Source organism: Bombina bombina, unplaced genomic scaffold (genome assembly GCF_027579735.1).
Source record: "Bombina bombina isolate aBomBom1 unplaced genomic scaffold, aBomBom1.pri scaffold_734, whole genome shotgun sequence".
In the NCBI taxonomy this organism is placed as follows: Eukaryota; Metazoa; Chordata; class Amphibia; order Anura; family Bombinatoridae; genus Bombina; species Bombina bombina.
The window spans coordinates 104278-129213 of NW_026511211.1; the positions used below are offsets into that span (position 1 = coordinate 104278).

Consider the following 24936-nt stretch of genomic DNA (forward strand, 5'->3'; position numbering starts at 1 on the left):
GGCAGCAGCTAGTGCAGGTACAGCATGTGCTGGGTGTGATATGTCAGAAAACCGGTATTAGCGAGGCACAGCCCCCGTCAGAAAACCGCCGGTATTAGCGAGGCACAGCCCCCGTCAGAAAACCGCCAGTATTAGCGAGGCACAGCCCCCGTCAGAAAACCGCCGGTGTTAGCGAGGCACAGCCCCCGTCAGAAAACCGCCGGTGTTAGCGAGGCACAGCCCCCGTCAGAAAACCGCCGGTGTTAGCGAGGCACAGCCCCCGTCAGAAAACCGCCGGTGTTAGCGAGGCACAGCCCCCGTCAGAAAACCGCCGGTGTTAGCGAGGCACAGCCCCCGTCAGAAAACCGCCAGTATTAGCGAGGCACAGCCCACATCAGAAAACCGCCGGTGTTAGCGAGGCACAGCCCCCGTCAGAAAACCGCCGGTGTTAGCGAGGCACAGCCCCCGTCAGAAAACCGCCAGTATTAGCGAGGCACAGCCCCCGTCAGAAAACCGCCGGTGTTAGCGAGGCACAGCCCCCGTCAGAAAACCGCCGGTGTTAGCGAGGCACAGCCCCCGTCAGAAAACCGCCGGTGTTAGCGAGGCACAGCCCCCGTCAGAAAACCGCCGGTGTTAGCGAGGCACAGCCCCCGTCAGAATACCGCCAGTGTTAGCGAGGCACAGCCCCCGTCAGAATACCGCCGGTGTTAGCGAGGCACAGCCCCTGTCAGAAAACCGCCGGTGTTAGCGAGGCACAGCCCCCGTCAGAATACCGCCGGTGTTAGCGAGGCACAGCCGCCGTCAGAAAACCGGTATTGGCACAGTAGGCATTTGCAGTATGTAGCATTTTGTAGGGTTTGCACCATACTTAATTGTACAGCATGCACACCAATCTATAGGGCAGCTGAAAAACTTAACAATATAGTTATGGCAAAACCAGACACGTAAAATAATGCATAGTTCAATAGTGTAGTGGAACAAGCATAGTTTTATAGTTAAATTAGGGCAAAACCAAGTATAACTAAATAATGCATATTTCGGTGTTTTCCTTAAAGGGACAGTGTACAATAGAATTTTTTTTTATAAAAAAATATAAATAATCCCTTTATTACCCATTCCCCAGTTTTGCATAACCAGCAGAGTTATATTAATATTTGTTTTACCTCTGTAATTAACTTGTATCTAAGCCTCTTCTGACAGCCCCCTGATCACATGACCTTTTATTTATTACCTATTGACTTTCATTTAGTACTGTGCTAAATCTTAAATAACTCTTCGGGTTTGAACACATTGTTATCTATATGGCCCACATGAACTAGCAGTCTCCTGTTATGAAAAACAACGCATGTGATTAAGAGGCTGTCTATAGAGCCTTTGAAACAGGCAGAAATATAGAGTTTTAAAGGTTATAAAGTATATTAATATAACAATGTAGCTTGTGCAAGGCTGGGGAATGTGTAGTAAAGGCGGGATCTATAACAATTTTAGTGTAGACTGTCCCTATTACTGGGGGTTCAGTTTTGAGTCTGACCCTTTTTAATGATTTGAGATATTTTCAGTGTAATGTCTGAAGTGTTTCTTGTCTCTGAAATGCTCTCTACTAAACAATCTGCACTTGACCCAGTGTAAGAATTTCCCCTTATTTCAATCAAATCGGATTAGTTTTATGATATTTGGCCATATTCAGTATGAAACCTGCGTTGAATCCACTATACAAAGCATATGCATTTGCTGGGTCTTGGAGCTTTATCAGTAGCCATGGTTGTGTTCCTCGGTCTCTGAGCTTTACCGATAGGCATGGCTGTTAGGGCTATCAAAAATAATCGTCACACCGAATGCATCACGATGCAGCAGTGAACGAATTTGCATCGATGCAGTGAAGATCTGAATCGATTCCGGGTCAGTGACGTCATGGGCAGGGGATTCGGTATGTGAGGAAATGGGTCTTGTACTGTCAGTTTCCTGTTTTACTCATTGCTCCGTTTTTAAACTTGACTAATGTACTGGAGCCACAACAGAAGCCTTTCCAAGCCGCCTCCTCCCCTGTATGTCAGTTTGTTTATATTTTTTATTGCAAGTACTGTGAGTTTGCCCTCCCTTCACTGACTGCTGCTTTATTTAATGCTAGGTCCGAACTGGGAGAGATGTGTTTGAGCTGGCCCTAAGACTCGCCTCCATTGGCGCCGGAGCCCTTGTGGTCACAGGTCTTAAACTAATTAGAAATCAGTGATACTAAATGGTTTACACAACCCTCACCCAAGGCTGGAAGCTGTAATCACAGGACCACGGCACAATAAATACACTGTCCTGCCCTTGTATACATTCATTTTATCGCTGCTTACAGTATTGCTGACATGTAATCAGACAGAGAATACAATTGTAAAACAAAAATCCCAGTTTTCCCATGCTTTCATCAAATTTACCTCTGTCTCGATTGAAACTTACATCCTTTCTATGAGAAAACATGTAGACTCAGGGGCGTGCACAAGTCAGTTTGTTTATTTTTTTATTGCAAGCACTGTGAGTTTGCCCTCCCTTCACTGACTGCTGCTTTACTTAATACTATTGGTAGTACTAGCAGTCAGTGCCTATCGCTGTTCTACGTAGTGCAATATTGTGCACGTCAGAGAGAGGCTCTCGGTAGCCAGTGTCACAGGAATTCATATAATCCCTCTGCCTATCGCTGTTCTACGTTATCAGCAGCTAATTCACTGACTGCTAGTACTACCAATACCAATAGTGTTAAATAAAGCAGCAGTCAGTGAAGGGAGGGCAAACTCACAGTACTTGCAATAAAAAAAATAAACAAACTGACATACAGGGGAGGAGGCGGCTTGGAAAGGCTTATATTATATAAAGACAGGTGACATAGAATAGGCAACTCGCAGATAGGCACCATTAACCCCATACATGCCAGGCGAGTCTGACAGGGAACTGTAATCCTACAATCCTACTGCAGAGAGGTTCTGAGAATATATGTAACCCTACTATTGTGTGTCTGTGTGTGTGTGTATATGTATGTGTATATATGTGTGTGTGTGTGTATGTATATATATATATATATATATGTTTGTGTGTATATATATATATATATAATAGAACAAGTTCATGAAAATCATGGGCAGTAATGCATCGCCGAATCGAATCGTTACCATGATAATCGTAATCGAATCGTGAGAACAGTGAAGATGCGCAGCCCTAAGCTGTGTGACTCGGTCTTGGAGCTATACCGATAGGTATGACTGTGTGCCTCGGTCTCTGAGCTATACCGGTAGCCGTGGCTGTGTGACTCGGTCTTGGAGCTATACCGGTAGGCGTGGCTGTGTGACTCGGTCTTGGAGCTATACCGGTAGGCATGGCTGTGTGCCTCGGTCTCTGAGCTATACCGGTAGGCATGGCTGTGTGCCTCGGTCTCTGAGCTATACCGGTAGGCATGGCTGTGTGACTCGGTCTCTGAGCTATACCGGTAGGCATGGCTGTGTGCCTCGGTCTTGGAGCTATACCGGTAGGCATGGCTGTGTGCCTCAGTCTCTGAGCTATACCGGTAGGCATGGCTGTGTGCCTCGGTCTCTGAGCTATACCGGTAGGCATGGCTGTGTGCCTCAGTCTCTGAGCTATACCGGTAGGCATGGCTGTGTGCCTCGGTCTCTGAGCTATACCGGTAGGCATGGCTGTGTGCCTCGGTCTCTGAGCTATACCGGTAGGCATGGCTGTGTGCCTCGGTCTTGGAGCTATACCGGTAGGCATGGCTGTGTGCCTCGGTCTTGGAGCTATACCGGTAGGCATGGCTGTGTGCCTCGGTCTTGGAGCTATACCGGTAGGCATGGCTGTGTGCCTCGGTCTCTGAGCTATACCGGTAGGCATGGCTGTGTGCCTCGGTCTCTGAGCTATACCGGTAGGCATGGCTGTGTGCCTCCTGTCTCTGAGCTATACCGGTAGGCATGGCTGTGTGACTCGGTCTTGGAGCTATACCGGTAGGCATGGCTGTGTGTCTCGGTCTCTGAGCTATACCGGTAGGCATGGCTGTGTGCCTCGGTCTCTGAGCTATACCGGTAGGCATGGCTGTGTGCCTCGGTCTTGGAGCTATACCGGTAGGCATGGCTGTGTGCCTCGGTCTCTGAGCTATACCGGTAGGCATGGCTGTGTGCCTCGGTCTCTGAGCTATACCGGTAGGCATGGCTGTGTGCCTCGGTCTTGGAGCTATACCGGTAGGCATGGCTGTGTGCCTCGGTCTCTGAGCTATACCGGTAGGCATGGCTGTGTGCCTCCTGTCTCTGAGCTATACCTGTAGCATAAAGATATGAAAAGATAATACCAGCGCTTGTATGGATCGATTTTGAATGAGCCCCACTTAATGTAAATGGATAAATTATATTAAAAAAAACAAACACATCCCTAGCAGAGGGTTAGTAATAAAAATAGGCTGGTCTAATTTGTGTGGATGTCATAAAATACATTGTAATAAATAAATTAATTAATTAATAAACACTTGCTGTAAAAGACACCCGTTCTTTATAATCACAAATATCCTTAGCCCCTTAGTGACCAGAGCACTTTTCAATTTGTTGACCGTTTGGGACCAGGGCTATTTTTAAATTTTTTCGGTGTTTGTGTTTAGCTGTAATTTTCCTCTTACTCATTTACTGTACCCACACACATTATATACCGTATTTCTCACCATTAAATGGATTTTCTAAAGATACCATTATTTTCATCATATCTTATAATTTACTATAACATTTTTTTTTTTATAAAATATGAGGAAAAATGGAATAAAAACACTTTTTCTAACTTTGACCCCCAAAATCTGTTACATATCTACAACCACCAAAAAACACCCATGCTAAATAGTTTCTAAATATTATCCTGAGTTTAGAAATACCCAATGTTTACATGTTCTTTGCTGTTTTTGCAAGTTATAGGGCCATAAATACAAGTAGCAGTTTTCTATTTCCAAACCATTTTTTTTTTTTTTCAAAATTAGCGCTAGTTACATTAGAACACTGATATCTGTCAGGAATCCCTGAATATCCCTTGACATGTATATATTTTATTTTAGTAGACAACCCAAAGTATTGATCTAGGCCCATTTTGGTATATTTCATGCCACCATTTCACTGCCAAATGCGATCAAATAAAAAAAAATGTGTTTGTTTTTTTATTCACAAACTTTTTAGGTTTCTCGCTGAAATTATTTACAAGCAGCTTGTGCAATTATGGCGCAAATGGTTTTAAATGCTTCTCTGGCATCCCCTTTGTTCAGAAATAGCAGACTTATGACTTTGGCATTGCTTTTTTTGGTAATTAGAAGGCCGCTAAATGCCGCTGCGCACCTCACTTGTATTATGCCCGGTAGCTTTTAGGGAGCTTGTAGGGTTAATTTTAGCTTTAGTGTAGAGATCAGCCTCCCACCTGTAACATTTCCCCCCCCCCCCTCCCCCCCTCCGATCCCTCCCATCCCTCCCAAACAGCTCTCTTCCCTCCCCCACCACACAATTGTTCTCGCCATCTTAAGTACTGGCAGAAAGATGGATTTGACCCCCCCTCCCCCCGCTACCTATTTGCATCCATCTTTGGTACTGGCAGCTGTTAGCCATATAATTAGATTTAGTTTTTTAAAAACTTAAATTTTTCTGTAGTATAGCTTTGTCCTCTTGGTATTCTGTGTTGAAAGCTTAAACCTAGGTAGGCTTATATGCTAATTTCTAAGCCCTTGAAGACCGCCCCTTATTTCAATGCATTTGGAAGTTTTTCACCCAGCATTAATTCATGTGTGCCATACAGATAACATTGTAACCACGCCCTTGGAGTTACACATGAGAGGGCACTGATTGGCTAAATTCAAGTTTTTTCAAAAGAACTGAGATAAGGAGCAGTTTGCAGAGGCTTAGATACAAGGTAATCACAGAGGTAAAAAGTATATTAATATAACTGAGATAAGGAGCAGTCAGCAGAGGTTTAGATACAAGGTAATCACAGAGGTAAAAAGTGTATTAATATAACTGAGATAAGGAGCAGTCTGCAGAGGCTTAGATACAGGGTAATCACAGAGGTAAAAAGTATATTAATATAACTGAGATAAGGAGCAGTCTGCAGAGGCTTAGATACAAGGTAATCACAGAAGTAAAAAGTATATTAATATAACTGAGATAAGGAGCAGTCTGCAGAGGCTTAGATACAAGGTAATCACAGAAGTAAAAAGTATATTAATATAACTGAGATAAGGAGCAGTCTGCAGAGGCTTAGATACAATGTAATCACAGAAGTAAAAAGTATATTAATATAACTGAGATAAGGGGCAGTCTGCAGAGTCTTAGATACAGGGTAATCACAGAGGTAAAAAGTATATTAATATAACTGAGATGAGGAGCAGTCTGCAGAGGCTTAGATAGAGGGTAATCACAGAGGTAAAAAGTATATTAATATAACTGAGATAAGGGGCAGTCTGCAGAGGCTTAGATACAAGGTAATCAGAGGTAAATGTATATTAATATAACTGAGATAAGGGGCAGTCTGCAGAGGCTTAGATACAAGGTAATCACAGAGGTAAAAAGTATATTAATATAACTGAGATAAGGAGCAGTCTGCAGAGGCTTAGATACAAGGTAATCACAGAGGTAAAAAGTATATTAATATAACTGAGATAAGGAGCAGTCTGCAGAGGCTTAGATACAAGGTAATCACAGAGGTAAAAAGTATATTAATATAACTGAGATAAGGAGCAGTCTGCAGAGGCTTAGATACAAGGTAATCACAGAGATAAAAAGTATATTAATATAACTGAGATAAGGGGCAGTCTGCAGAGGCTTAGATACAAGGTAATCACAGAGGTAAAATGTATATTAATATAACTGAGATAAGGAGCAGTCTGCAGAGGCTTAGATACAAGGTAATCACAGAGGTAAAATGTATATTAATATAACTGAGATAAGGGGCAGTCTGCAGAGGCTTAGATACAAGGTAATCACAGAGGTAAAATGTATATTAATATAACTGAGATAAGGGGCAGGCTGCAGAGGGTTAGATACAGGGTAATCACAGAGGTAAAAAGTATATTAATATAACTGAGATAAGGGGCAGTCTGCAGAGGTTTAGATACAGGGTAATCACAGAGGTAAAAAGTGTATTAATGTAACTGAGATAAGGAGCAGTCTGCAGAAGCTTAGATACAAGGTAATCACAGAGGTAAAAAGTATATTAATATAACTGAGATAAGGAGCAGTCTGCAGAGGCTTAGATACAAGGTAATCACAGAGGTAAAAAGTATATTAATATAACTGAGATAAGGAGCAGTCTGCAGAGGCTTAGATACAAGGTAATCACAGAGGTAAAAAGTGTATTAATATAACTGAGATAAGGAGCAGTCTGCAGAGGCTTAGATACAGGGTAATCAGAGGTAAAAAGTATATTAATATAACTGAGATAAGGGGCAGTCTGCAGAGGCTTAGATGCAAGGTAATCACAGAGGTAAAAAGTATATTAATATAACTGAGATAATGAGCAGTCTGCAGAGGCTTAGATACAATGTAATCACAGAAGTAAAAAGTATATTAATATAACTGAGATAAGGGGCAGTCTGCAGAGGCTTAGATACAAGGTAATCACAGAAGTAAAAAGTATATTAATATAACTGAGATAAGGAGCAGTCTGCAGAGGCTTAGATACAATGTAATCACAGAAGTAAAAAGTATATTAATATAACTGAGATAAGGAGCAGTCTGCAGAGGCTTAGATACAGGGTAATCACAGAGGTAAAAAGTGTATTAATATAACTGAGATAAGGAGCAGTCTGCAGAGGCTTAGATACAGGGTAATCACAGAGGTAAAATGTGTATTAATATAACTGAGATAAGGGGCAGTCTGCAGAGGGTTAGATACAGGGTAATCACAGAGGTAAAAAGTATATTAATATATCTGAGATAAGGAGCAGTCTGCAGAGGCTTAGATACAAGGTAATCACAGAGGTTAAAAGTATATTAATATAACTGAGATAAGGGGCAGTCTGCAGAGGCTTAGATACAAGGTAATCACAGAGGTAAAAAGTATATTAATATAACTGAGATAAGGAGCAGTCTGCAGAGGCTTAGATACAAGGTAATCACAGAGGTAAAAAGTATATTAATATAACTGAGATAAGGGACAGTCTGCAGAGGCTTAGATACAAGGTAATCACAGAGGTAAAATGTGTATTAATATAACTGAGATAAGGGGCAGGCTGCAGAGGGTTAGATACAGGGTAATCACAGAGGTAAAAAGTGTATTAATATAACTGAGATAAGGGGCAGTCTGCAGAGGGTTAGATACAGGGTAATCACAGAGGTAAAATGTATATTAATATAACTGAGATAAGGGGCAGTCTGCAGAGGCTTAGATACAAGGTAATCACAGATGTAATAAGTATATTAATATAACTGAGATAATGAGCAGTCTGCAGAGGCTTAGATACAAGGTAATCACAGAGGTAAAAAGTATATTAATATAACTGAGATAAGGAGCAGTGTGCAGAGGCTTAGATACAAGGTAATTACAGAGGTAAAAAGTATATTAATATAACTGAGATAAGGAGCAGTGTGCAGAGGCTTAGATACAAAGTAATTACAGAGGTAAAAAGTATATTAATATAACTGAGATAAGGAGCAGTCTGCAGAGGCTTAGATACAGGGTAATTACAGAGGTAAAATGTATATTAATATAACTGAGATAAGGGGCAGGCTGCAGAGGCTTAGATACAGGGTAATCACAGAGGTAAAATGTATATTAATATAACTGAGATAAGGGGCAGTCAGCAGAGACTTAGATACAGGGTAATCACAGAGGTAAAAAGTATATTAATATAACTGAGATAAGGAGCAGTCTGCAGAGACTTAGATACAGGGTAATCACAGAGGTAAAATGTGTATTAATATAACTGAGATAAGGAGCAGTCTGCAGAGGCTTAGATACAGGGTAATCACAGAGGTAAAAAGTATATTAATATAACTGAGATAAGGAGCAGTCTGCAGAGACTTAGATACAAGGTAATCACAGAGGTAAAAAGTATATTAATATAACTGAGATAAGGAGCAGTCTGCAGAGACTTAGATACAGGGTAATCACAGAGGTAAAATGTATATTAATATAACTGTTTGTTATGCAAAACTGGGGAATGGGTAATAAAATGATTATTTATCTTTTTAAACAATAACATTTCTGGAGTAGACTGTCCCTTTAAGAGCCAGCCTATTTTTGGTTATGCTTTGTTATTGGTTTGCTAAATGTAGCCACCAATAAGCAAGCGCTATCCAGGGTGCTGAACCTAAAATGGGCTGATTCCTGCTTTTTAAATAAAATTGATAATCGGAGTAAATTAGAAAGTTGCTTAAAATGTCTGCTCTATCTGAATCATTAAAGAAAACATTTGGGTTAAGGGACATAAAACGACTTGGGATAGAGACAAAATATAAAATGTACTTGAATGACTTTAGCTGCAAATGCATACTGCAGCGCCATTAACCCTTTCTTTTTAGTTTCTGAATTGTACAGCTCGAACTCCCCCCATACATTTCCTTCTATGGCTGTATCTATATCTATTGCTGTTTTAGTAGAATGCAAAAGTGCATAGGGATTATCTGCTGGAGCTGCCTAGAAGCTGTGAACTAAGGTGAAATACAATGCAATGCGTTAGTTTAGATTCTTCAATCGAGAGTTTATTATTGTGCTGATAGTGCTGGGTGTAGCCTAGACCTGATCAGTCTCTTCAGTAAGAAAGAGAAGCTTTTGGTGGCTTTAAAGCAATGGGACATCATTCTCACTGCGCCTCCCATCTACTGTTGCTGCCCTATCTGAGGGATATTACTCGGTATTTTCCTCATCATCAGGTCCATGTGAGCAGTTGGACTTCACATGCCTGGGAGCTGCCTTTGCTGTCGGCAGATGGGAGGTAAGTGCCATTTTTTATTTCTGGGCCTGGACAGAAAGCTCAGAAGCAGTCGGCCACTCACTTGGTAAATGGGAAGCCCTTAGAAACTCATGGGCTCTTCCTTCAGGTTTGTGAGACAGCACATGTCCCATGTGTGTACTTTACATTTATATAGTACCAGGAGACCGTAACAGAGACGGTAGCGTTTAACATGGCCACATTTGAGCTTAGGCTCTTTAGAGAGGCCTCATATGAGACAGTAACGTTCTCCCGGCGGTTACTTTAAGCACCATGCCGTCAGGGAGATGACTGTGATGGTATTTCCCTAAGAGGGTATGTTTTCACACGTTGTGGACTGTCTTTATCTGGACATTATGTGGATGGTGTCAGGGGTACTGTAGCCACTAACTTGCAAGCATTGAATAAATTGCTTTTTAGGTGCAAGTCCTGACGTTATAGAAGAGGCTCTATCATCTATCGCATCTCCCGGCGGTTTCATAAGAAAACATGCCGACCGGGAGATGTCTGTACGGCTGTTTCCCTCTGCAGGGGTAATTGAGCGTTTTTGTGTCACTCTCATCTCCTGGCGGTTACTGACAGACATGCCGCCCGGGAGCTGAGTTACGTCTGTGTACGCCCACAAAGGGCGGTCCTTGAGAGCCTCCATTTTTGTTGTGCGCCTTTTTTTTTTATCTCCCGGCGGTTTCTTTAATCTAAGATACCACCCGGGAGATAACTGTTATGCAAGGAGTTCCGTTTGGCAATGTCCACGATGGGCGGTCCTTGGGGACGCCATTTACATGGCGCACTTGTTACATCTCCCGGCGGTTCAATAGTACTATATGCTGAACGGAAGATTTGTTAAGTCCATGCACACGTGGGGTTGGGAGTGTATCGCGCCCTGTTGCACTTTTCATATGTGGATCAGTTTATGTGGGGTTTCCCATGTTATAGGCATACTTAAGACAGCCTGGGCAGTGGGACGCTGACTTTTTGAACTGTAGCCTATGTTTTTCGTGTTTAGGGACCATACTGCTCAGAAAGTACATTAGCAGTTTTTCCTACTGAGGGGTATTGATACCTTGCAAGTTTCTTTACCAAAAGTAAGGGGTTCCTGTGGCCCAGTGGTCAGGTACTCTGCCTCCCATCCCAAAGGTTGTGAGTTTGAACCGGGCTACTGCTGCTATTTTTTTACCATTTCTACAGTTGATATAAGGGAATAATGTTATTCTTTTAAAAAAATAAAAAAACAATTTAAAGAGACATTTCCTGTGTCAAATTTTATTGTATATAATCCTTCTACAGCGGTGGCTGTTAGGAGTCTGGTGACACCGGTCAATCCCTGCCACGACTTTCTACTTAGTGTCCAAAATATTTTGTGACCGACAGGCAGTGCTCTGCGGTTCTTTGTAGAGACTTTGCTTTTGATGTACATAGAAATGTCTAGTTACAGCAGTATTTATATTGTTATTGGTTTATTTCTGCACAACAGAAATAAAACGTTCTTTTAAAATTTAAAGAGACAGTAAGATTTTTTTTCTGTGTCCATTTTATTAAAAGAATTTCGGCTGTTTTGTTTAACTCATCCTGGTGACGTAGGATGGTACAAAATCTCATATTACTTTCAGAATTAAAGAGACAGTAGCGTCTTATTCTGTGTGTATTGTATTAAATGAATTTCAACTGTTTCTTTGTTAGTTCCTCCTTTATGACTAAGGATGACACAGACGCACTCAAGAATAGTTATTTTTCATATTTAAACAGTATTGTGTCCTATGTTCAGATTTGATTACGATTTATTCAATCAAAATTTTATGGCCCTCATGCAGTGCCCTGCGTGTCCTTCACACTCCCCTCGGGGTTATGATGCTTTTTCCGTAGCTTTAAAGCATCGCTGGAGGAATTGCCAGTATAACGTTTTCTCCATGTTACTGAGAATTTCAGATGGAATGGGTGCCTTAGGCATTATATTTACCAGACTGTTTCCCATGGTCGTGTCAGCTAAAAGGCTGGACGATATTCCTTTGGGGGGAAGGAGTAGTTTCCATCACTACGTGAACTTCTATACCCTTAGAGCAGCGGTTCCCAACCTGGCGTACGTGTACCCCTGGGGGTACTTGGCAGGCCGGTTGGGGGTACACAAAAATATTGTTGGTAATGGCGGAAGATGCGGGGGGAGGGTCGGGGGGGGCACTCTCAATGGGTCATCAACTAATAAGCATCGTGGAACTGTGGAAGGAAGGATCATTTAGCCGGAAAGTGACAAATGAAGTCCTGGCCTGGCATATAGGCAGATGGGAGCCCCTGCACCTGAAATATGTGGACCGGGTGTGGATGACTCCGGTTCACATATTAATGATCACCCTTTGTCACCAGACAGCTTAGCCTCCTGCTCCACCCACCTCTGTCCCATGCACACAATTTTGACTGCAAGTGCTCAAATAGAAGCGGCACTGCAGCAGCATAGCTACATGGACACGTGTGATAGAGCCGTTGAGATTGCGAGTCACACAGGCGAGGCAGGTCTAAGTCAGTGCCGGTAAGTAAAGTACTGCTGCTAGTGCTTGCTTGATTCAGACTGCTTCACTTCCAACTAAAAACGTTCATAGTGGCAGGGTGGTTAATATCGATCTGATCTTACAAATTTAAATATTTATTTTTATGATCATTACACTTTGACTCCCCCCCAGGGCCTTGTTTAGGAGCAACCAGGCAGCTGCCAGGGGCACCAGCCACACAGCAGGACTCCTGAGAATAAGATCTGAGCTTTAACTGCCTTCTGTTTCGCTCTGGTTTGTTTTCAAGCTCAAATGTTTTCTGCTTTCTAGGTTGTCTAAGGATCAGACAAAAGGAGAGACGTCCTTACGCTGCCTTAGAGACATCTCAGACCTGAGGTGGTTGGTCCGGTTCTAATATGGAGCCTTTGGTCTCACCACCCTGAATGCGCCCGATCTAGTCTGATCTCGGAAGCTAAGTAGGGTCGGGCCTGATTAGTACTTGGATACAGGATCTGGTAAATTTTTCCCTTGATTCTAGAGGGTCAATTTATGTCAACGGTAAATTCAGGGTCAAGTTTCTTCCTATGCCGTTCACAAGAGTTGTCTCAGGTTCTTGGGTTTGCTTTTATGGTCAAACACTTCCCGTTTGTGGTCTTCCTTTCAGTTCCGAGCTCTTATGGGGCATTGCAATGATGCCCTCTCTGGCTAATATCCTAGTCCAGGTGTCATTCTTTCAGCAAGCAGGATTTCCATGGATTTGGTATTATTCCCGTGAGCTCACGGGTGGAGAATGACTTTGGAAAGGTACAAGGGTAGCTTTTTGGGAATCATGGCAGATTCCACATCCATTAGGATTTTTCTGACTGAGGTCAGGAACTAACGGTCTATCATTAATGGTTTGGACCTTCAGCCCTCTTCTCAGCCCTCAGTGGCTCAGTACATAGGAGTATTCGGGCTAATGGTGATAGACTGGACGTTGGCTGGACGGATAGCTCAGCATGCTATGGCACTGTGGCTGAGCTCTGTGAAGACCCGAGGGTTGCAGGTTCAATCCCCGGTGAGGTCCACTCCACCTTTCATCCTTCAGAGGTTGATACCATGAGCAGCGCCTTGCGACTCTTATATTTCTGTTTGTTCATTCCATTTCAGTCCTGTGCGGTTGAGCATACTCTGACAATGGAACGGAGTCTATGCAAGCTTATCTCCTCAATTAACTTTGAAGCAGGAGACAAGGGATTTTTTTTTTTTATGGTGGTTGTCTCTGGATCACATGTCCCAGGGTACATGATTAGCAGAGTGTGGACACTAGCGGAGTCTGTTCTTCGATTTCCTACAACTGAGAGCTAGCTTCAAGTCTTTTCTGTTCTAGCCTCAGTTGGATTCGGCCCAGTTTTATTCTTGCTATCTGTCAGTGATCCATATCCCAGGGGTGGACACTTGGGAAGCGAATTTTCTGGGCAGTCAGTCTTTTTCTTCCAGGAGAGTGGGATCTCCATCTGGGAGTATCTCCTACCTGACTTTCCAATGGGGTCAGCAAGAGTTGGATATCATGGCATCTTGTCTGTGTGCCTAGTTTTCGGGATACGGGTCCAGGTTTGGGGGCCCCAGTCCGAGCTGGTAACTGCCTTGGCAGTTCTTTGGACTAGGATCTATTTTTTCTCCGTTGCGTCGGGTTTGGTTTCATCATATAGGAAAAGACATTGGTGTTTCTCCCCGCTTCTGTGTGGTCTCGCAGGCTTTGACATGCTAATCTGCTGATCGCGTCATCTCTGTAGCCTTGAACTCATCCGTTGAGTTGGGATTTCTTCTTCACCCTTTAGTTTCTTTGAAGCTGATTGCTTGGGGGTTGGACGTTTGATCTATGCCAGCAAGTTTTCTTTGATTCGGTCATAGATGCCTTAATTCAGGCATGTTAGCCTGTTACTTGGAAGATTTCCCATAAGATATGGTGCGATTTCTTTCTTGGTGTGAATCCAAGGGTTACTCATGAAGTAGGGTAAAGATTCCCAGAATTTGTCCTTTCTCCACGAAGAATTGGAGAAGGGGTTTTCCGCTAGTTCCCTACAGGGACAGTTTTTCTGCTTTGTCTTTTTTGTTACACAAACGTCTGGCAGCGGTTCCAGCTGTACAATCCTTTTGTCAGGCTCTGACTAGTATAGGGTCTGTATTTAGACCTCTTACTCCTCCTTGGAGTTGTCTTTGGTTCTTAGAGTTTTTCAAGGAGTTCCGTTTAAACCTATGCCTTCCATTGATATTGAGTTATCTTGGAATGTTTTTTGTTTTTGGTTGCTTTTCTTCTGCTTGCAGAGTATCTGAGCTTTCGGCATTGCAATGTGATTCTCCTTATCTTGGTTTCCATTCGGATAAGGTGGTGTTACGAACGGAACGTGGTTTTCATCCTCGGGTTGCTTCAAATAAGTATATTTAGTAATGTGCGGTTCTGTGTTTCACTTCTGCTCGGTCAGCTAGTGTTTACTATAGTAATGTGTCACTTCTGTTCGGTCAGCTAGTGTTTACTATAGTAATGTGTGTCACTTCTGCTCGGTCAGCTAGTGTTTAGTAATGTGTGGTACTGTGTCTCACTTCTGCTCGGTCAGCTAGTGTTTAGTATAGTAATGTGTGTCACTTCTGCTCGGTCAGCTAGTGTTTAGTATAGTAATGTGTGTCACTTCTGCTCGGTCAGCTAGTGTTTAGTATAGTAATGTGTGTCACTTCTGCTCGGTCAGCTAGTGTTTACTATAGTAATGTGTGTCACTTCTGCTCGGTCAGCTAGTGTTTACTATAGTAATGTGTGTCACTTCTGCTCGGTCAGCTAGTGTTTACTATAGTAATGTGTGTCACTTCTGCTCGGTCAGCTAGTGTTTAGTATAGTAATGTGTGTCACTTCTGCTCGGTCAGCTAGTGTTTACTATAGTAATGTGTGTCACTTCTGCTCGGTCAGCTAGTGTTTACTATAGTAATGTGTGTCACTTCTGCTCGGTCAGCTAGTGTTTACTATAGTAATGTGTGTCACTTCTGCTCGGTCAGCTAGTGTTTACTATAGTAATGTGTGTCACTTCTGCTCGGTCAGCTAGTGTTTAGTATAGTAATGTGTGTCACTTCTGCTCGGTCAGCTAGTGTTTACTATAGTAATGTGTGTCACTTCTGCTCGGTCAGCTAGTGTTTAGTATAGTACTGTGTGTCACTTCTGCTCGGTCAGCTAGTGTTTACTATAGTAATGTGTGTCACTTCTGCTCGGTCAGCTAGTGTTTAGTATAGTAATGTGTGTCACTTCTGCTCGGTCAGCTAGTGTTTAGTATAGTAATGTGTGTACCTTCTGCTCGGTCAGCTAGTGTTTAGTATAGTACTGTGTGTAACTTCTGCTCGGTCAGCTAGTGTTTAGTATAGTAATGTGTGTCACTTCTGCTCGGTCAGCTAGTGTTTAGTATAGTAATGTGTGTCACTTCTGCTCGGTCAGCTAGTGTTTAGTATAGTAATGTGTGACGCTGTGTGTCACTTCTGCTCGGTCAGCTAGTGTTTAGTATAGTAATGTGTGTCACTTCTGCTCGGTCAGCTAGTGTTTAGTATAGTAATGTGTGTACCTTCTGCTCGGTCAGCTAGTGTTTAGTATAGTAATGTGTGTCCCTTCTGCTCGGTCAGCTAGTGTTTAGTATAGTAATGTGTGTCACTTCTGCTCGGTCAGCTAGTGTTTAGTATAGTAATGTGTGTCACTTCTGCTCGGTCAGCTAGTGTTTAGTATAGTAATGTGTGTCACTTCTGCTCGGTCAGCTAGTGTTTAGTATAGTAATGTGTGTCACCTCTGCTCGGTCAGCTAGTGTTTAGTATAGTAATGTGTGTCACTTCTGCTCGGTCAGCTAGTGTTTACTATAGTAATGTGTGTCACTTCTGCTCGGTCAGCTAGTGTTTAGTATAGTAATGTGTGTCACTTCTGCTCGGTCAGCTAGTGTTTAGTATAGTAATGTGTGTCACTTCTGCTCGGTCAGCTAGTGTTTACTATAGTAATGTGTGTCACTTCTGCTCGGTCAGCTAGTTTTTAGTATAGTAATGTGTGACGCTGTGTGTCACCTCTTCTCGGTCAGCTAGTGTTTAGTATAGTAATGTGTGACGCTGTGTGTCACCTCTGCTCGGTCAGCTAGTGTTTAGTATAGTAATGTGTGTCCCTTCTGCTCGGTCAGCTAGTGTTTAGTATAGTAATGTGTGTACCTTCTGCTCGGTCAGCTAGTGTTTAGTATAGTAATGTGTGTACCTTCTGCTCGGTCAGCTAGTGTTTAGTATAGTAATGTGTGTCCCTTCTGCTCGGTCAGCTAGTGTTTAGTATAGTAATGTGTGTCACTTCTGCTCGGTCAGCTAGTGTTTAGTATAGTAATGTGTGTCACTTCTGCTCGGTCAGCTAGTGTTTAGTATAGTAATGTGTGTCCCTTCTGCTCGGTCAGCTAGTGTTTAGTATAGTACTGTGTGTCACCTCTGCTCGGTCAGCTAGTGTTTACTATAGTAATGTGTGTCACTTCTGCTCGGTCAGCTAGTGTTTAGTATAGTAATGTGTGTCACCTCTGCTCGGTCAGCTAGTGTTTAGTATAGTACTGTGTGTCACTTCTGCTCGGTCAGCTAGTGTTTAGTATAGTAATGTGTGTCACTTCTGCTCGGTCAGCTAGTGTTTAGTATAGTACTGTGTGTCACTTCTGCTCGGTCAGCTAGTGTTTAGTATAGTAATGTGTGTCACTTCTGCTCGGTCAGCTAGTGTTTAGTATAGTAATGTGTGTCACTTCTGCTCGGTCAGCTAGTGTTTAGTATAGTAATGTGTGTCACTTCTGCTCGGTCAGCTAGTGTTTAGTATAGTAATGTGTGTCACTTCTGCTCGGTCAGCTAGTGTTTAGTATAGTAATGTGTGTCACTTCTGCTCGGTCAGCTAGTGTTTAGTATAGTACTGTGTGTCACTTCTGCTCGGTCAGCTAGTGTTTACTATAGTAATGTGTGTCACTTCTGCTCGGTCAGCTAGTGTTTACTATAGTAATGTGTGTCACTTCTGCTCGGTCAGCTAGTGTTTAGTATAGTAATGTGTGTACCTTCTGCTCGGTCAGCTAGTGTTTAGTATAGTAATGTGTGTCACTTCTGCTCGGTCAGCTAGTGTTTAGTATAGTAATGTGTGTCACTTCTGCTCGGTCAGCTAGTGTTTAGTATAGTAATGTGTGTCCCTTCTGCTCGGTCAGCTAGTGTTTACTATAGTAATGTGTGTCACTTCTGCTCGGTCAGCTAGTGTTTAGTATAGTAATGTGTGTCACTTCTGCTCGGTCAGCTAGTGTTTACTATAGTAATGTGTGTCACTTCTGCTCGGTCAGCTAGTGTTTAGTATAGTAATGTGTGTCACTTCTGCTCGGTCAGCTAGTGTTTAGTATAGTAATGTGTGTCACTTCTGCTCGGTCAGCTAGTGTTTAGTATAGTAATGTGTGTCCCTTCTGCTCGGTCAGCTAGTGTTTAGTATAGTAATGTGTGTCACTTCTGCTCGGTCAGCTAGTGTTTAGTATAGTACTGTGTGTCACTTCTGCTCGGTCAGCTAGTGTTTAGTATAGTAATGTGTGTCACTTCTGCTCGGTCAGCTAGTGTTTAGTATAGTAATGTGTGTCACTTCTGCTCGGTCAGCTAGTGTTTAGTATAGTAATGTGTGTCACTTCTGCTCGGTCAGCTAGTGTTTAGTAATGTGTGACGCTGTGTGTCACTTCTGCTCGGTCAGCTAGTGTTTAGTAATGTGTGACGCTGTGTGTCACTTCTGCTCGGTCAGCTAGTGTTTAGTAATGTGTGACGCTGTGTGTCACCTCTGCTCGGTCAGCTAGTGTCTGTGTACCAAGATTTAGTTATCACTGGGAATTTAAATGTAATTGTATTTGCTAACTGTAATTTGTAACAGGTCTTAGTATGAAAAGGCTTTGTATAAAGTATCATTTATTTGTAAAGCACCTGATTAAGTCGGTTACTTGATATTGAAGAAATAATTGTCTAGTTTTAAGCAGCTAATATTGTAGCCATCTGTTTAGTGTTTGGCATTAGCCAGTATTGCTAGTTGTACTACGTGACACCGCGATCAGGTTCCTATGGTGGTGTTAGTGATGTACAGGAATCTCATGGCTGCTTTTTTATTATTTTATTTTGCACAAGACAGAAAAATGTACCTATTTTTGTTTTTTCATAAAAATGCGATATTTTTTATTAAATGATCACATGATCTTTCTCCAGATGACGCTGCACGCTTTGATGAGGAGTGGCATAGGGAGACCTCACGATACAGAGGGCAGAGGGGTGTCTCGTATAGACGACGTGGTGCAGAGGAGCAACTGGCTATTCAGGGGCCGGAGGATAGCTCTTCCAGACCGTCTCGCCGTTATGACTGGTGATCCGGTGTGTAATATACCATGTGGAATTGCTGCTCACGTGCATACTGCTTTCTCTCTGCAATCTCTTATTTCTTTTTTTTTCTTTTTATCCGCAGTCCGTATATCCGCAAATGAACTTGAATGAAGGAATATGGAAACAGAATTTTCTGAATATTCCCAAAGGGACCACTCCCCAACAGCCTGCTCAATATTCCCTTTATTTTCCTGGTACCTTACATCTCCCTTTTGTCCTTTTTGCTTCTGTGTCCCCGAATCCAACTTCCTATAAATCTCTTGTTTCTTTTATTATAATTTTATTAACCATAAACTATTGAAAAGGAGATATGTTGCTGTTTTGGAACATTGTAGGGGGTGGATTGGTAGAGTAAATAATTTTTTGGGTCAGTGGGTGGTTATATTAGAAATAAACAGGGCCAAGTGGGATTTTGCCAGAGGGAACAGTGGCAATACCTCCAGCAGCTGGATGCTCCGCAGGACAAAAGGAGGGACAGAGAACTCTGTGGGAGGATGGAGTGATGAACGATGGGGTGCGCTCCGTAATAGTGATGAACTGTAGTGTAAAGACAGAGCCACATACAACAGGCCGAGCTTGTGTCACTGTAGTATAACTTTTTTTTTTTTTTTCTTCTTCAATGTTCAAATATTGTAAAATTAAATTAATAAAAACAGATATTCCATGCATTCTATTTATCTGTAATATTTACTGGATCATACACTGGCACCAGTACCTCAGTGCTACGTTATGGGATCCTGCTCGGAAACCAGCTCTTCCCATGACGTAGCACTGAGGTACTAGAGAAGAGCTGGTTTCTGAGCAGGATCCCATGACGTAGCACTGAGGTACTAGAGAAGAGCTGGTTTCTGAGCAGGATCCCATGACGTAGCACTGAGGTACTAGAGAAGAGCTGCTTTCTGAGCAGGATCCCATGACGTAGCACTGAGGTACTAGAGAAGAGATGGTTTCTGAGCAGGATCCCATGACGTAGCACTGAGGTACTAGAGAAGAGATGGTTTCTGAGCAGGATCCCATGACGTAGCACTGAGGTACTAGAGAAGAGATGGTTTCTGAGCAGGATCCCATGACGTAGCACTGAGGTACTAGAGAAGAGCTGCTTTCTGAGCAGGATCCCATGACGTAGCACTGAGGTACTAGAGAAGAGCTGGTTTCTGAGCAGGATCCCATGACGTAGCACTGAGGTACTAGAGAAGAGATGGTTTCTGAGCAGGATCCCATGACGTAGCACTGAGGTACTAGAGAAGAGATGGTTTCTGAGCAGGATCCCATGACGTAGCACTGAGGTACTAGAGAAGAGCTGCTTTCTGAGCAGGATCCCATGACGTAGCACTGAGGTACTAGAGAAGAGATGGTTTCTGAGCAGGATCCCATGACGTAGCACTGAGGTACTAGAGAAGAGATGGTTTCTGAGCAGGATCCCATGACGTAGCACTGAGGTACTAGAGAAGAGATGGTTTCTGAGCAGGATCCCATGACGTAGCACTATCTCTTCTCTAGTACCTCAGTGCTACGTCATGGGATCCTGCTCAGAAACCATCTCTTCTCTAGTATCTCAGTGCTACGTCATGGGATCCTGCTCAGAAACCAGCTCTTCTCTAGTACCTCAGTGTTACGTCATGGGATCCTGCTCAGAAACCAGCTCTTCTCTAGTACCTCAGTGTTACGTCATGGGATCATACACAAGAAAAATAGGCGGCGCCCTAGGTTAGATAGGATGAATCTAGAAGTGTAAATATGACAACTGTAAATGTCTTTAAACAGTTAATATATAACTGAACAGTTGAGTCGTGTATCTCTATACCGATTAAAACAAGACAAATATAATATAAAAAGTGACAATTGTAATGGCAAAAAAGTCCATATATCAATATAGGGTAGAATCCAAACCAGTAAAATCAAATTGAAACAGTCCAAGTCCAGGCTGCTATCTGTGGGGGATGGGGTCGTAGGTCAGAATTCCAAAATCGGTGATCTGTGGAGGATGAAGAAAAACAGAAGCGCCACATGGCCTAGTATTGCATGTACTCTTGTGGTAAAGTGCAAAGGTAATTAGGAAAATCGCTCACATGTGAGAAAGCACCCCTCTTGGTGCAAATATCGCAAATCACCAACAGCAGTGGGGTAGATCCAAATAAACGTTTCCCAAACATCTGTTATACCATTCAGGATGGTGGAGAGTAGGCAAATAATTGTTTGGCAGCAAGTGGTAAGATCAAAACTTTAATAATATAAAAACAGCAATGCGTTTCTCAGATAAAATATAGCTGTTTCTTGAGGTTTTACAGGTTTGTTTTATGTGGAGTGTATCTAATCTCCTGGCCTTTACTAATGTGATTGGTGGCTTCATGGCAAATCTTACTGTGCCCTGTCTGTGGTAGCAAGTACCCTACAGGCATAACTTTTTGCCCTTAGCTGCAACACATCATATTTTTCATTATAAAGCAATGAGGCAGTTGTGAATATCCCAGAATGTGAAAAATTGGTATCAGAAATACAAATGCAGCAAATCATTAGAGCAACAAATAATAAAGAAATCAACTTATAGTGAAAACACAAACATATATATATATTTAAATAAAAAGGAGAGAGCGCTACAAACTAAATGATTTACTTTAAAATATAGTTAAAAATGCATCTATATATCTTCAAGATCTTACTTTTACAAGCTGAACTGCAGTTGTTTTTAAAGAAATGAGTTAACAGTGTTGTATACAGCTACAAACAAATTTCAAACACTCAGTATAAAAGACAATTTTGTTTTATTTTCATATAAAAAAAGATTTAAAAAAAAGTTGCATCACAATACCTTACATCTGATATGTAGCAAATCTCTTAACGGTTTTCAGCAAACGCCCAATGGTGTGTTATAAATACTGCTACCAAACGGTGTCTAACGTATACATTAGTCTGGCCAGACAAGTGTTTGCATTCTGTCTCTCTAATACCGGCAAACACCCAATGGTGTGTTATAAATACTGCTACCAAATGTGTGTCTAACGTATACATTAGTCTGGCCAGACAAGTGTTTGCATTCTGTCTCTCTAATACCGGCAAACGCCCAATGGTGTGTTAGACACCGTTTGGTAGCAGTATTTATAACACACCATTGGGCGTTTGCCGGTATTAGAGAGACAGAATGCAAACACTTGTCTGGCCAGACTAATGTATACGTTAGACACCGTTTGGTAGCAGTATTTATAACACACCATTGGGCGTTTGCCGGTATTAGAGAGACAGAATGCAAACACTTGTCTGGCCAGACTAATGTATACGTTAGACACACATTTGGTAGCAGTATTTATAACACACCATTGGGCGTTTGCCGGTATTAGAGAGACAGAATGCAAACACTTGTCTGGCCAGACTAATGTATACGTTAGACACCGTTTGGTAGCAGTATTTATAACACACCATTGGGCGTTTGCTGGTATTAGAGAGACAGAATGCAAACACTTGTCTGGCCAGACTAATGTATACGTTAGACACCGTTTGGTAGCAGTATTTATAACGTATACATTAGTCTGGCCAGACAAGTGTTTGCATTCTGTCTCTCTAATACCGGCAAACGCCCAATGGTGTGTTATAAATACTGCTACCAAACGGTGTCTAACGTATACATTAGTCTGGCCAGACAAGTGTTTGCATTCTGTCTCTCTAATACCAGCAAACGCCCAATGGTGTGTTATAAATACTGCTACCAAACCGTGTCTAACGTATACATTAGTCTGGCCAGACAAGTGTTTGCATTCTGTCTCTCTAATACCAGCAAACGCCCAATGGTGTGTTATAAATACTGCTACCAAACGGTGTCTAACGTATACATTAGTCTGGCCAGACAAGTGTTTGCATTCTGTCTCTCTAATACCAGCAAACGCCCAATGGTGTGTTATAAATACTGCTACCAAACGGTGTCTAACGTATACATTAGTCTGGCCAGACAAGTGTTTGCATTCTGTCTCTCTAATACCGGCAAACGCCCAATGGTGTGTTATAAATACTGCTACCAAACGGTGTCTAACGTATACATTAGTCTGGCCAGACAAGTGTTTGCATTCTGTCTCTCTAATACCAGCAAACGCCCAATGGTGTGTTAGACACACATTTGGTAGCAGTATTTATAACACACCATTGGGCGTTTGCTGGTATTAGAGAGACAGAATGCAAACACTTGTCTGGCCAGACTAATGTATACGTTAGACACCGTTTGGTAGCAGTATTTATAACACACCATTGGGCGTTTGCCGGTATTAGAGAGACAGAATGCAAACACTTGTCTGGCCAGACTAATGTATACGTTAGACACCGTTTGGTAGCAGTATTTATAACACACCATTGGGCGTTTGCTGGTATTAGAGAGACAGAATGCAAACACTTGTCTGGCCAGACTAATGTATACGTTAGACACCGTTTGGTAGCAGTATTTATAACGTATACATTAGTCTGGCCAGACAAGTGTTTGCATTCTGTCTCTCTAATACCAGCAAACGCCCAATGGTGTGTTATAAATACTGCTACCAAACGGTGTCTAACGTATACATTAGTCTGGCCAGACAAGTGTTTGCATTCTGTCTCTCTAATACCAGCAAACGCCCAATGGTGTGTTATAAATACTGCTACCAAACGGTGTCTAACGTATACATTAGTCTGGCCAGACAAGTGTTTGCATTCTGTCTCTCTAATACCGGCAAACGCCCAATGGTGTGTTATAAATACTGCTACCAAACGGTGTCTAACGTATACATTAGTCTGGCCAGACAAGTGTTTGCATTCTGTCTCTCTAATACCAGCAAACGCCCAATGGTGTGTTAGACACACATTTGGTAGCAGTATTTATAACACACCATTGGGCGTTTGCTGGTATTAGAGAGACAGAATGCAAACACTTGTCTGGCCAGACTAATGTATACGTTAGACACCGTTTGGTAGCAGTATTTATAACACACCATTGGGCGTTTGCCGGTATTAGAGAGACAGAATGCAAACACTTGTCTGGCCAGACTAATGTATACGTTAGACACCGTTTGGTAGCAGTATTTATAACACACCATTGGGCGTTTGCTGGTATTAGAGAGACAGAATGCAAACACTTGTCTGGCCAGACTAATGTATACGTTAGACACCGTTTGGTAGCAGTATTTATAACGTATACATTAGTCTGGCCAGACAAGTGTTTGCATTCTGTCTCTCTAATACCAGCAAACGCCCAATGGTGTGTTATAAATACTGCTACCAAATGTGTGTCTAACGTATACATTAGTCTGGCCAGACAAGTGTTTGCATTCTGTCTCTCTAATACCGGCAAACGCCCAATGGTGTGTTATAAATACTGCTACCAAACGGTGTCTAACGTATACATTAGTCTGGCCAGACAAGTGTTTGCATTCTGTCTCTCTAATACCGGCAAACGCCCAATGGTGTGTTATAAATACTGCTACCAAACGGTGTCTAACGTATACATTAGTCTGGCCAGACAAGTGTTTGCATTCTGTCTCTCTAATACCGGCAAACGCCCAATGGTGTGTTATAAATACTGCTACCAAACGGTGTCTAACGTATACATTAGTCTGGCCAGACAAGTGTTTGCATTCTGTCTCTCTAATACCGGCAAACGCCCAATGGTGTGTTATAAATACTGCTACCAAATGTGTGTCTAACGTATACATTAGTCTGGCCAGACAAGTGTTTGCATTCTGTCTCTCTAATACCGGCAAACGCCCAATGGTGTGTTATAAATACTGCTACCAAACGGTGTCTAACGTATACATTAGTCTGGCCAGACAAGTGTTTGCATTCTGTCTCTCTAATACCAGCAAACGCCCAATGGTGTGTTATAAATACTGCTACCAAACGGTGTCTAACGTATACATTAGTCTGGCCAGACAAGTGTTTGCATTCTGTCTCTCTAATACCAGCAAACGCCCAATGGTGTGTTATAAATACTGCTACCAAACGGTGTCTAACGTATACATTAGTCTGGCCAGACAAGTGTTTGCATTCTGTCTCTCTAATACCAGCAAACGCCCAATGGTGTGTTATAAATACTGCTACCAAAGGTGTCTAACGTATACATTAGTCTGGCCAGACAAGTGTTTGCTTTCTGTCTCTCTAATACCAGGCAAACGCCCAATGGTGTGTTATAAATACTGCTACCAAATCGTG

The 24936-nt window shown here is 42.3% G+C and overlaps 1 protein-coding gene across 1 annotated transcript in view; it reads left to right on the forward strand.

Annotated features, from left to right (window-relative positions):
* Positions 1-19442, forward strand: part of LOC128643651 (myeloid leukemia factor 2-like) — a 43264-nt gene extending 23822 nt beyond the window's left edge. Inside the window, exons 7-8 of the mRNA XM_053696477.1 lie at positions 18604-18765; positions 18857-19442. Coding sequence (XP_053552452.1) covers positions 18604-18761 — 158 coding nt within the window. The 3' untranslated portion in view covers positions 18762-18765; positions 18857-19442. The remainder of the gene's footprint in view (positions 1-18603; positions 18766-18856) is intronic.
* The last annotated feature ends 5494 nt before the right edge of the window (positions 19443-24936 follow it).